The sequence below is a fragment of the Rhincodon typus genome, chromosome 4 (assembly GCF_021869965.1).
Source record: "Rhincodon typus isolate 14 chromosome 4, sRhiTyp1.1, whole genome shotgun sequence".
In the NCBI taxonomy this organism is placed as follows: domain Eukaryota; kingdom Metazoa; phylum Chordata; class Chondrichthyes; order Orectolobiformes; family Rhincodontidae; genus Rhincodon; species Rhincodon typus.
This window is the reverse complement of record NC_063335.1, coordinates 84737303-84748454: the sequence shown is the minus strand read 5'-3', so window position 1 is coordinate 84748454 and position 11152 is coordinate 84737303. Positions and strand designations below refer to the sequence as shown.

The 11152-nt window shown below is 39.6% G+C and overlaps 2 protein-coding genes across 4 annotated transcripts in view; one reads left to right on the top strand and one right to left on the bottom strand.

Moving 5' to 3' along the window:
* LOC109911501 (RNA-binding protein 12-like) overlaps positions 1–11152 on the top strand; it is a 137554-nt gene that overhangs the window by 43622 nt on the left and 82780 nt on the right. The window lies entirely within an intron of this gene.
* cibar1 (CBY1 interacting BAR domain containing 1) overlaps positions 1–11152 on the bottom strand; it is a 64527-nt gene that overhangs the window by 18879 nt on the left and 34496 nt on the right. Inside the window, exon 6 of the mRNA XM_020510822.2 lies at positions 4342–4446. Within this exon, the coding sequence (XP_020366411.1) occupies positions 4342–4446 (105 nt within the window). The remainder of the gene's footprint in view (positions 1–4341; positions 4447–11152) is intronic.

Genomic DNA, 11152 nt, shown 5'->3' with positions numbered 1-11152 from the left:
ACCATCTCTGGTGTTTTAGGTGTACTAGGAACATCATCTATCATTGTCTTTTTCTGGAGGTGACTATATATGTTTGAAACTTCGCATAAGGTACTGTCTCCCTCAGATGCTCCAGTTACTGTTCTGTTTTCAGGTCTACGAAAATCTCTGTTTGGCATTATTATTTGTGGATTTTCAAATTAATGTTGTCCCTTGTACATCCATGCTACCTGTCAAGAGTTGATCTTCATGTCCTCTCCATACAACATCATCTCTTGAGGAAGGGTCACTGGACCCAAAACGTTAACTCTGTTTTCTCCTTCACAGATGCTGCCAGACCTGCTGAGCTTTTCCAGCAACTTTGTTTTTGTTCCTGATTTACAGCATCCGCAGTTCTTTTGGTTTTTGTCATCTCTTGTCTGTATGTGTAGGAGTCTAGTCTGTGCTACAATGAGGCTGGTATCCACTCAGCACCAGTAGTGTAATTCTTTACCAACACCTCTTGGCCTTTTTGAAAACACAGCATCTAGCCTTGTTCTCTCAATGAGAAAGCAGATTCTGTTGTTTCCTGTCAACAACGTCTTTTGTTAAGGGTAGTTTCAGTAAATCAAATGCCATGTGCAACTGACACTTTGCCATGAGTAATGCCAGAGAACTCTTGAGTTATGGAGTGGGATGTGTTCTGACATGTTAACAAAAATTAGCTCAATCTTTTAGATAATGATCCATGTTCTTGACTTACCCTTTAGGAATGTTTCATTGTCAGAACAAACATTTGTGCCAAAACATTTGTGATTGTGTGATAAGAAACTGATTAGATAGGTTAAATTTCATTCTGCTTTATATATTATGTAAACTCTTGTGATATAACCAAATAGTCAAACCTTGCAAAGATCTCCCCCAAACTTTCAATGATTTTCTCTGAAGATGCTGTATTTATGATGGAAGCTTCAGGATATTCAGTATATGCATCAACGACTATGAAAAACATTTGCCCTTCAAAAGGTTAAAAACAGTTAATATGGATTCTTTGTCATGGCCTTTCTGGTATAGTGGCACTAATGAAGGTAAGTTGCGAACTCTTGCGCAAGCTACAAATGTTCCTGCCTTCCCCTCAATTTCAGAGTCATGCCCTGGCAACTAAAAACAGCTCTGACTATCTCCTTCATTCTGACAATGCCATAGTGACCTCTGTATAGATGACCACCATTCCCTGTGGGAGATATCCTGGTTATACAGATAGTTCTAGCTTCCTGTGACATGTGGCTTCAGTTTGGAGTTGTTGTTCTGTGATCTTGCAATGAAGTCAATGTCCATCACTTTTGATAGTAGTAGATCATCTCTCACGTACTTTGTACCTTGTCCTGCCATTACCAGAGTGTTCTCTACTTGTTTGAAATAAAAAACCTCTACAAACAGATCTTTTGCAGTCAACTCATTTGGGAAAGGTAATCTAAAGAGCCCATAAGTATTTCCATTTAAGTTGTATTGCCTACACCTAATCGTAGCACTTTGAACTATGGCAACAATGCCCACCTCTGCATAAGGCTTGCTGCTATGCAAGATATCCCTGTATGAGGCCCAGTTATTGTAGCCAATGGTCAACAGTCTATTAGTATGATACGTTCTTGGCTATACAGATATTGGTGAAATTGTCTAATGCCAAAAATAATTCCGAAAGGTTTTTTTCCTCTATTTGTGCATTGTTCATTTCTGTTTTAATGATCTTGACGCAAAAGCTATTGGCTTCTCTTACTATTGCTGTTACGTGAGAAATGACTACTTCCACTCCATAGGGTGATGAATCATATGCCATTTGCGGTCCTAAAGGAGTTGACTTTAATAAAGCCTATTTTCCTTGTGTTTCATATTGATCTTCCCATTTCCAATTCTTGTTTTGGACAAGAATAATAATACAATAAATTGTGCAACTGCTTGAGAATGGTTGCAAGATTCGGGACTCAGTAATTTAGCAATCACAAAAAAATTGTAATTGGTTTACATTTTTAGGTGCTGTTGCCACAGTTGTGGCTTTTGCTTTTGCGTTTGATGATATGTGTAGTCCCTTTGCAGCGATAACAAGGCCTAAACATTCAATGATAGAAGACTTAAAAGAAATCAAATTTGTCTTTGCTAATTCAGGTCTCTGCAGATTGCATCTAAATTGTGGAGATGCACTTTTTTGTTTTTTCCCGGGACTAAAATGTTGTCTAGGTAAAATTGGATTCCTTCCAATCAACTTGAAATCTGTTACATGGCAAATTGGGCTAATGCAGACGCAGACATGATTCCAAATTGAAGTCTCTTGAATTTGACTAGTCCTTTATGTGTTATAATTGTCATGTATTTCTACAACTTAGGCTTGACTAAGGTCGATTTTACTGACAAGCTGACCTCCAACTAGGCCATCATGTCATCGATTAAAGGCAAAGATACTGCTCAGCACACAGTACTGTAACATCATCACAGATGTGTACCGATCCAATTTTCTTCATCATTGGTATGATAGACGTGGTCCAATGAATCACTCATATTTGTGGGCTCAAGGACTTCTAACTTGACTAGCATCTCTAATTCTGCTTCAGCCTTTGGTATGATTGCATAAAACAGTGAACCAACCTTTTGCTCGATTCTCATCGTTGATTTTTGATTTGATGGAGACCATTTCTATTCTTTGTGGGAGTTCTCTGAATTTTCATCATATAGTCCCTTGGCACCAAACTTTCCACCCTTCCTTCTTTAGATGGGAAGGACCTCCATTGCATCCTGTGCCATGAAAACTTCAGCACTACCTCTGTCCTTACTGTTTAAAACAAGGTATTCCTGAGGCTGCCTGTTTCTTTGCAAGTTTATAACCCAACTCAAGACATTTCCATCTGTGTAGGGTATTCGTTACTCAGTGTTCCTTCAGGGTCAAGTATGTGGCAAGATTCTTCTACAATGTTCAACTCTTCCCTGGGTAAATTATTTTCTTCTCCCTTGCTGACTGTACCTACTTCAGTGCAGCAATGATGTATTTTGATTTCTTCTTTTTATCAAAGCATTTCTAAGGTCTGCAGTGAGAACACAATATTTTCTCCAAAATTTTATCCACATTGAGTTTTCTTCATGTCAAGTTCCAAGGACGAGGAGGCCAAAATGTTAAACAGCAGGAGCTTTATTACGGGGATGTTTACAGCCTAAGCAGCAAGATTAGACTAAGTTGCTCAAAGTGGCTCATGACATCATTGTCATTTATTAGACTCACAGCCCACCATACTAACACAAATACGCAACATCCATGTTGAGGTTGGTTGGCTTGCCGAGCTGGTTTGTTGTTCCGCAGAACATCCATATTTCATGAATCCTATGCTGTTAAAGCCAAAATTACACTGTTAAATTGCCTCTTATTTAAAATTTAACACAATTAACTATCAGACCCAACACCTTCAAGGTGGTTTCCTGTCTGCTTCAGAATGCGCTTTTCTTTAAATGGAGTAGAATAGAATATTTCAGGCTCCCCAATAGCATCTGGGAGTCTTGTGTATGAATCACAAAGTGGGTAAGTAGATGGAACATATAACAAGACAGGCAAATGGAATCTTGGCATTTATTGCAAAAGGACTGGATTATAAAAGTAATGTTGTTAAAATTATATAAAGTATTGGTGAGACCACACCTGGAGTATTGTGTCCAGTTTTGGTCTCCTTACCTGAGAAAGGATGTAATGGCACTGGAGGCAGTTAACAGGAAGTTTACCAAATTGATTCCAGGGATGAAAGGGCTGTTATACGAGGAGCAGTTGATTAGCTTAGACTTGTACTTGATAGAGTTTAGAAGAATGGGGTGAATCTGACTAACGTATATAAAATGCTAAAAGGGATTCATAAGGTGCACAACAAACAGATGTTCCCTCTTGTAAGACAGTCTCAAATAAGAGGTCATGGATATATAGGAGTGAGAGGAGGTAGGTTCAAAACTGAAATGAGGGGAAACTATTTCTCTCAGAGAGTTGTGAATCTGTGGAACTCACTGTCCCACAGTGTTGTGGAGGCACCAATTCAAGAAATGGATTTGTTTCTGATGAAAAGTGGGATAAAGGCCTACGGGTAGCTGGCAGGAAAGTGGAGTTGAGTCCAGGATAAGATTCGCCACGGTCATATTAAATGATGATGTAGGCTCGAAGTGCTGAATTGCCTATTCCTGGTCCTAATTCCTATATTCCTATGTTTTTGCAACTTATTTCCCGACACACAGCTAAGCCTGTCCCTCATTGGGCAAAAACAATTCTGCCCAATAGTCTAGAATTTCCACTTCAGGATTTATCTAAATATTTTTTATTTGAACAAATGAGGAAGAATTATTTTCGCATGCTATGTTTACCTTAATATCCCTAATTTTCTCTTCTTGAAAATCATCAATGGTTTCTTCCAGCTGTCGTGCAATTCGTGTAGCATCCATTGTGACCCTCTGTAATTCAGACTCAGCCTAGAAAGGAGCAATTCAAAAACTGATTTTTTCAGTAAGAAACATCTAACTTAAATACATTCTAAAATGTACATTTCTGGAAAAGAAGTAAAAAATTCCCTACCCTTCAGACGTATAAATTAAACAACTATACACTCAGGCAATATTATGTTTTAATTACTGGATCTTTTTGAAGGAATCAGATATATTTAACATAAGTTAACACTTAAAGTACAACCAGTGCCATTCAAATGTTTCCATAAAAAGTGTTAAAATACCAGGATAATTCTTATACACCAACTGACATATAATCTTAGTTCAACAGAAAACACAAAACAAGCTCTTTTACAGAGATCTGCACTAAATTAAGGCTTTGGCATGATTTTGTTTTAAAGTCTACAAATAATGCGACAGCCTCAATCCTGGAATAAGCAGAATCTGGCCAACTCCACTGAATGTCTGTTCTACAGTTTATCCAAATCACAGTAAAAGCATGAACAGTAAGACAACCACAAATTCTATTATTATAACTGAGGAAATTTAACGCTCAAGTAATGGCTGCTCCTTCCAATTTAATTATCAAAGAATCAAAATAATGAGTATATCAACAGGATAATAACACCTAATATACACGACTTGCATGGGAAGGGATATCATAGCTACTGCAGCAACATGGATCAGGAAAGGGCAGGACTGGCAGCTTAATATTCCAGTGTACAGATGCTATATGAAGATAGAAAGGGGGGCAAGAAAGGAAAGGGAGTGGCATTTTTGATTAGGGGTAACATTACGGCTGTACTTATTCCTGGGAGTATGTCTAGTGAAGTTATTTGGGTGGAACTGAGAAATAAAAAAGGGGTGACCACCTTATTGGGATTGTACTAATAGCCCCACCCTCAAAAGTCAGCAGGAAATTGAGAAGCAAGTTTGTAAGGAGATCTCAGGTATCTGCAAGAATAATAGGGTTGTAATGGTAGGGCATTTTAACTTTCCAGACATAAACTGGGACTGCCATAGTGTTAAGGGCTTGGATGGAGGGGAATTTGTTAAGTGATTATTAGATTATAGAATCCCTGCAGTGCGGAAACAGGCCCTTCGGCCCAACAAGTCCACACTGACCCTCAGAACACCCCACCCAGACTCATCCCACTAATCTACACATCCCTGAACACTATGGGCAATTTAGCATGGCTAATCCACCTAACTTGCACATCTTTGGACTGTGGGAGGAAACCGGAGCACTCAGAGGAAACCCATGCAGATATGGCGAGAATGTGCAAACTCTACACAGACAGTCGCCCAAGGATGGAATCGAACCTGGGTTCCTGGCACTGTGAGGCAGCAGTGCTAACCACTGAGCCACCCTAACCAAAGTGGAGAACGTAGGCATCGATCTCACTACCTCTTGTATGCTAAGCGAGCGCTCTACCATTTGAGTTAATTCCCCGCACAATAAGTTCTGTTAACTTTCACTAACCGCCATGGTGGGATTTGAACCCACAGCATTATCTAGGTCTCTGGCATACTAGCCCGGTGACAATACCACTACACCACTGCCTTTCATGCACAGTCCTGCGATGGCCAGGAATTGAACCCGGGTCAACTGCTCGGAAGGTAGCCATGCTCACCACTATACAACCATCACTCTGCCAAGAAAAGTGCGTACAAGAAAAAGGAGGCAGCATGTGTCAGGTATAGACAGCTGGGATTGTGTGAATCCCGAGAGGAGTATGAGGGCAGTAGGAGTATACACGAGAGAAATCAGGATGGCAAAAAGGGGACATGAGATAGCTTTGGCAAATAGGATTAAGGAGAATCCAAAGAGATTTTACAAACACATTAAGAACAAAAGAATAACTAGGGAGACAATAGAAGCCCCTTAAAGATCAACAAGGTCGTCCATGTGTGGAACCACAGGAGATGAGCGAGATACTATTTTGTATCAGTATTTACCTTGGAGATGGATGTAGAAGCTAGAGTATTTGGAGAAATAAATAGTAATATCTTGAAAAGAGAAAAAAAGTGTCCAAATTAGGTGGTGGTGGTGGTGCTGGACATCTTAAAGATGGTAAAACCCCCAGAACTTGATCAGGTGTATCCCAGAACTTTTTGGGAAGCTAGGGAAGTGATTGCTAGGCCCCTTGCTGAGATATCTGTATCATTGATAACCATGGGAGGTTGCCTAATGTGGTGTCATTATTTAAGAAAGGTGGTAAAGAAATGCCAGGAAACTATAGACCGGTGAGCCTGACATTAGTGGTGGGCAAGTTGTTGGGGGGGACCTTTTACACGTACTTGGAAAGACAAGAACTGAGTAGTGATAGTCAACATGGCTTTGTGTGTGGGAAATCATGTCTCACTAATGTGATTGTTACTTTTTCAAAAAAATTCAAAGAAAATTGATGAAGGCAGAGCAGTGGACTTTGTCTATCTGGATTTCAGCAAACTGTTCAACAAGGTTCCACACTGTCGACTGGTTAACAAGGTTAGACCACATGGAATCCAGGGAGAGCTAGCCATTTGGATACAAAACTGGCTTGAAGGTATGAGACAAGAGGGTGGTGGAGGAGGGTTGCTTTTTAGTCTGGAGGTCTGTGACAGTGGTGTGCCGCAAGGATTGATGCTGGGCCCACTAGTTTTTATTATTTATATAAATGGCCTAGAATGTGAATATAGAAGATATGCTTAGTAAGTTTGCAGATGCCACAAAAATTGGGGGTGTACTGGCCAGCGAAGAAGGTTATCTCAAAACACAATGGAAACTTGATCATATGGGGTGAGGAGTGGCAGATGGAATTTAATTTGGATAAATATGAGTTGCTGCATTTTGGTAAGGCAAGTCAGGACAGGTCTTATACACAATGGTACGGTCCTGGAGAGTGCTGCAAACATAGAAACCTTGGTGCAGGAGCATTGTTCCTTGATGTTGCTGACTTGCTCGCTGAGTTGGCTTGTTTTCGTTCAGACGTTTCATGCTAGGTAACATCATCACTGAGGCCTCCAATAAAGCAATGCCGTTCTACTCCGCTTGGAATTTATACTGTCCAGTCCGTTATGGTGAGCAGTTATTTCCGGTTTTATTCTGTATGGGTTTGTATATGGGGTCCAATTCTATGTTTGTTAATTGCATTATGGATTGAGACCCATGTCTTTAGAAACACGCAGGAATTCCTGAGGCATGGTTCTCAACCCATAATGCAATCAGCAAACATTTAGATTTGGACCCCATATACAAACCCATACAGAACAAAACCGGAAATGACACTACTCACCATAACAGACCGGACAGTATAAATTCCAAGTGGAGTAAAACAGCATCACTTCATCAGCCTTACTGACGATGTTACCTAGCATGGTGACGAAACGGCTGAACGAAAACAAGCCAGCTTGGCGCGCACAGCAACAACCTCACCCACAATCTGAGCTACAAATCTTTGCTAAAACCTTAAAGCATAGTTCCTTGAAAGTGGAGTCACAGGTAGACAGGGTAGTGAAGAAGTGTTTGACATGCTTGCCTTTATTGGTCAGTATAAGAGCTGGGATGGCATGTTGCAGCTGTACAGGACATTGTTTAGGCCACTTTTGGAATACTGTGTCCAGTTCTGAACTCCCTGCTATAGGAAAGATACTGTTAAACTTGAAATTGTTCAGAAAAGATTAACAAGGCTTTTACCAGGGTTGGAGGGTTTGAGCTATAGGGAGAGGGCAAATAGGCTGGGGCTATTTACCCTGGAGCATTGGAGACTAAGGGGTGGCCTTAAAGAGGTTTATAAAATCATGTGGGGCTTGGACAGGGTGAATAGACAAGGTCTTTTTCTCAGTGTAGGGGAGTCCAAAGCTAGAGTGCATAGGTTTAAGGTGAGAGGGGAAAGATTTAAAAGGAAACTAAGGGGCAATTTTTTCACGCAGGAGGTGATGTGTGTATGGAACAAGCTAACAGAGGAAGTGGTAGAGGCTGGTACAATTACAACACTTAAAGGCATCTGGATGGATACATGAATAGGAAGGGTTTAGAGGGACATGAGCCAAATGTCGGCAAATGGGACTAGATTAATTTAGGATATCTGGTTGGCATGGACAAGTTGGACCGAAGGGTCTGTTTCCGTCCTGTACAACGCTCTGATTCTACTTTCAAGGAATGATCTGCCACTCCTTGGACCACCTGCCCATCTGAACAAGGTCCCGTTGTACTCTGAGGTAACCTTCTTGGCTGTCCACCATACTGTCGAACTTTAGTATCATCTGCAAACTTACTAACCATACCATCCATGTTCACATCCAAATCATTCATATAATGCCAACAAATGGGCCAAGATTAATTTAGGATATCTGGTCAGCATGGATGAGTTGAACCAAAGGGTCTGTTTCCGTGCTGTACAACTCTGAGATGCAGGCTAAAATCTTCCTTCACAAAGTTATAACAATGCTGACTCCAAATCTTCATAATACCTCAAAGGAACCTAGTAGGTTTTATCTACATCCAACACTAGGAATATTTATGATCCCTTGGATAGAAATTTCTGAGTTATCTGTTGCAAAATTATGTGATGGAGACCAGATACTTAGGATTCTCGACCTTACATCTTTAACCTGGCCTGGAATGAAATTTTGAACTGGGCAGTGAAAGACACTGTTACAACTCATGTGCTGTTTGATTTCTCATTTACATAGATATGAACATATTAATTATGAGGTGGTGGCCATTTGGCACCTCAAGCTTACTCTGGCATTTAATAAAATCATGTCTGATATGAACGTAGCCTCAGCTCCACTTTCCTGTCAAAGCCCAGTGCCTTTTCAGCCCCTCGTTAATCAAGAACTTGTCTTAAAAAATTCCAAACACTCATGACCCTCAAGGTAAATATTTCTCATAATTTCCATCTTAAATGGGAGATTTTTTAAAAAAAAAACTAATTCTGGACTCTCTCACCAGAGGAAGCATCCTTTCAGCATCATTCCTATTACAGTCCTCGCAAGATGTTATATGTTCCGTTAAGATCACTCTCTTTCTTCTAAACTCCAATGGATACAGGCTCAACATGTCTACCTTTCCCCATAAGTTAACCATCTCAACCCAGGCGAACCTTCTGTACGCTGCTTCTATTCCAATTATGTCACTTCTTGAATAAAGTGACCAAAACTGTATACAATATTCTGGATGTGGTCTCACCATGTCCTGTCTTTTTTTTTTTCATTCCTCTTGCAATTAACAGCAACATTCCATTTGCCTTCCAAATCTCTTGCTGTATCTGCAGAGTAATTTTGCAATCACATGCTAGGACACCTAGATTCTTCTGTACTTTGGTTCTACAGTCTCCCTCAAATTTGAAAAATACTGTTTTAATATTCATCCTGATGAAGTGGCCATATGGTCCACATTATACTCCACCTGCCTTTTTTTTGCCTACTCACTGAATCTATTTATACCCCTTTGTAGCCTCTCTATCTTGTCTTAACAGCTTTCTTATTATCTTGGGATCATCAGGTAATTTAGTTATACATTTGATTTCTTTGTTAAAGTCATTTATTCCAATTCTCTGCATCCTGTTGATTAACCAATACACTATCCTTGAAAATACATTACCTCCTTTACCATAAATTCTGAATTTGTTGGTAACCTTTGATGTGGCTTATCAAATGCTTTTTGGAAATCCAGGTACGCAAAATCCAGAGATTCCCTTTTACCAACCTTTCTTCTTATTTCCTCAAAAACTCTAAGAAATTAGTTGAACACAATTTGCCTTCCACAAGAACAGCATGTTGACTCCACCTGATTCCATTATGATTTTCTAAGTCTCTTGGTATAACCTCTGTAACAATAGATTTTAGCATTTTCCTGAAGATATATGTTAGGCTAACCGGCCTGTAGTTCTGTTTTCTAGCTCCTTTCTTGAATAGTAGTGTTAACACATTCTCCAATAATGTCTAACTATTTCAGAAGCTAAGAAATTTTAGAATATCATAGGTAATGGCTCTGCTATTTCTGCAGCCTTTTCTTTTCAGCCCATGGAATGCATGCCATCTACTCCTGAAGACTTGTCAGACTTTAGATCCAATAGTTTCTCTAGCAATTTTCCCTGGTGACAATCCCTGTTTTATGTTCCTCCCTACTTTCCTAATCTTGGTTTCCAAATGTCTTTAAGAAGCTTTTTAAAGTCTTCTATGGTGTAGACCGAAGCAAAATTCCGTTCGACGCTTCTGCCATTTACTGATTTTCAATTATCAATTTCCCCAGGATCGATTCCTCAGGGACCAAAATACTTTTCCTATTTAAATTCTTGTAGAAACACTTACTATTTTTATATTGCTTATCTTGGTGTTTCTCATATTCTACTTTCCCTTTATTATTTTGTAGTCATTCTTTGCTGGTCCTTAAGATCTGGCCAAGCTTCTAACCTACAATTAACCTTTTTAGAATTGTACCTTTTCCATTCCTTAAATTCCCTATTTAGCCACATGGAATACATCCTTCTCGAAGAAGTCTTCTTTCTTACAAGAGATAAATCTTTCCCTAAGTGTTATTAAATCTCTCCTTTGACACTCCATCTCTAGTGTCCTACATTTTAACCTAGTTTCCTGGATTATGATAGCCATTATTATTCATTGTATTAACCTTTATTTAGGTTGAAAACACTAGCCTCAGAAACAAACTCCTCCCCTTTAAACAGAACACAACATTTTATGATCACTGTCCCCCAGAGGCTCCTTAACCTATTTTACTAACCAA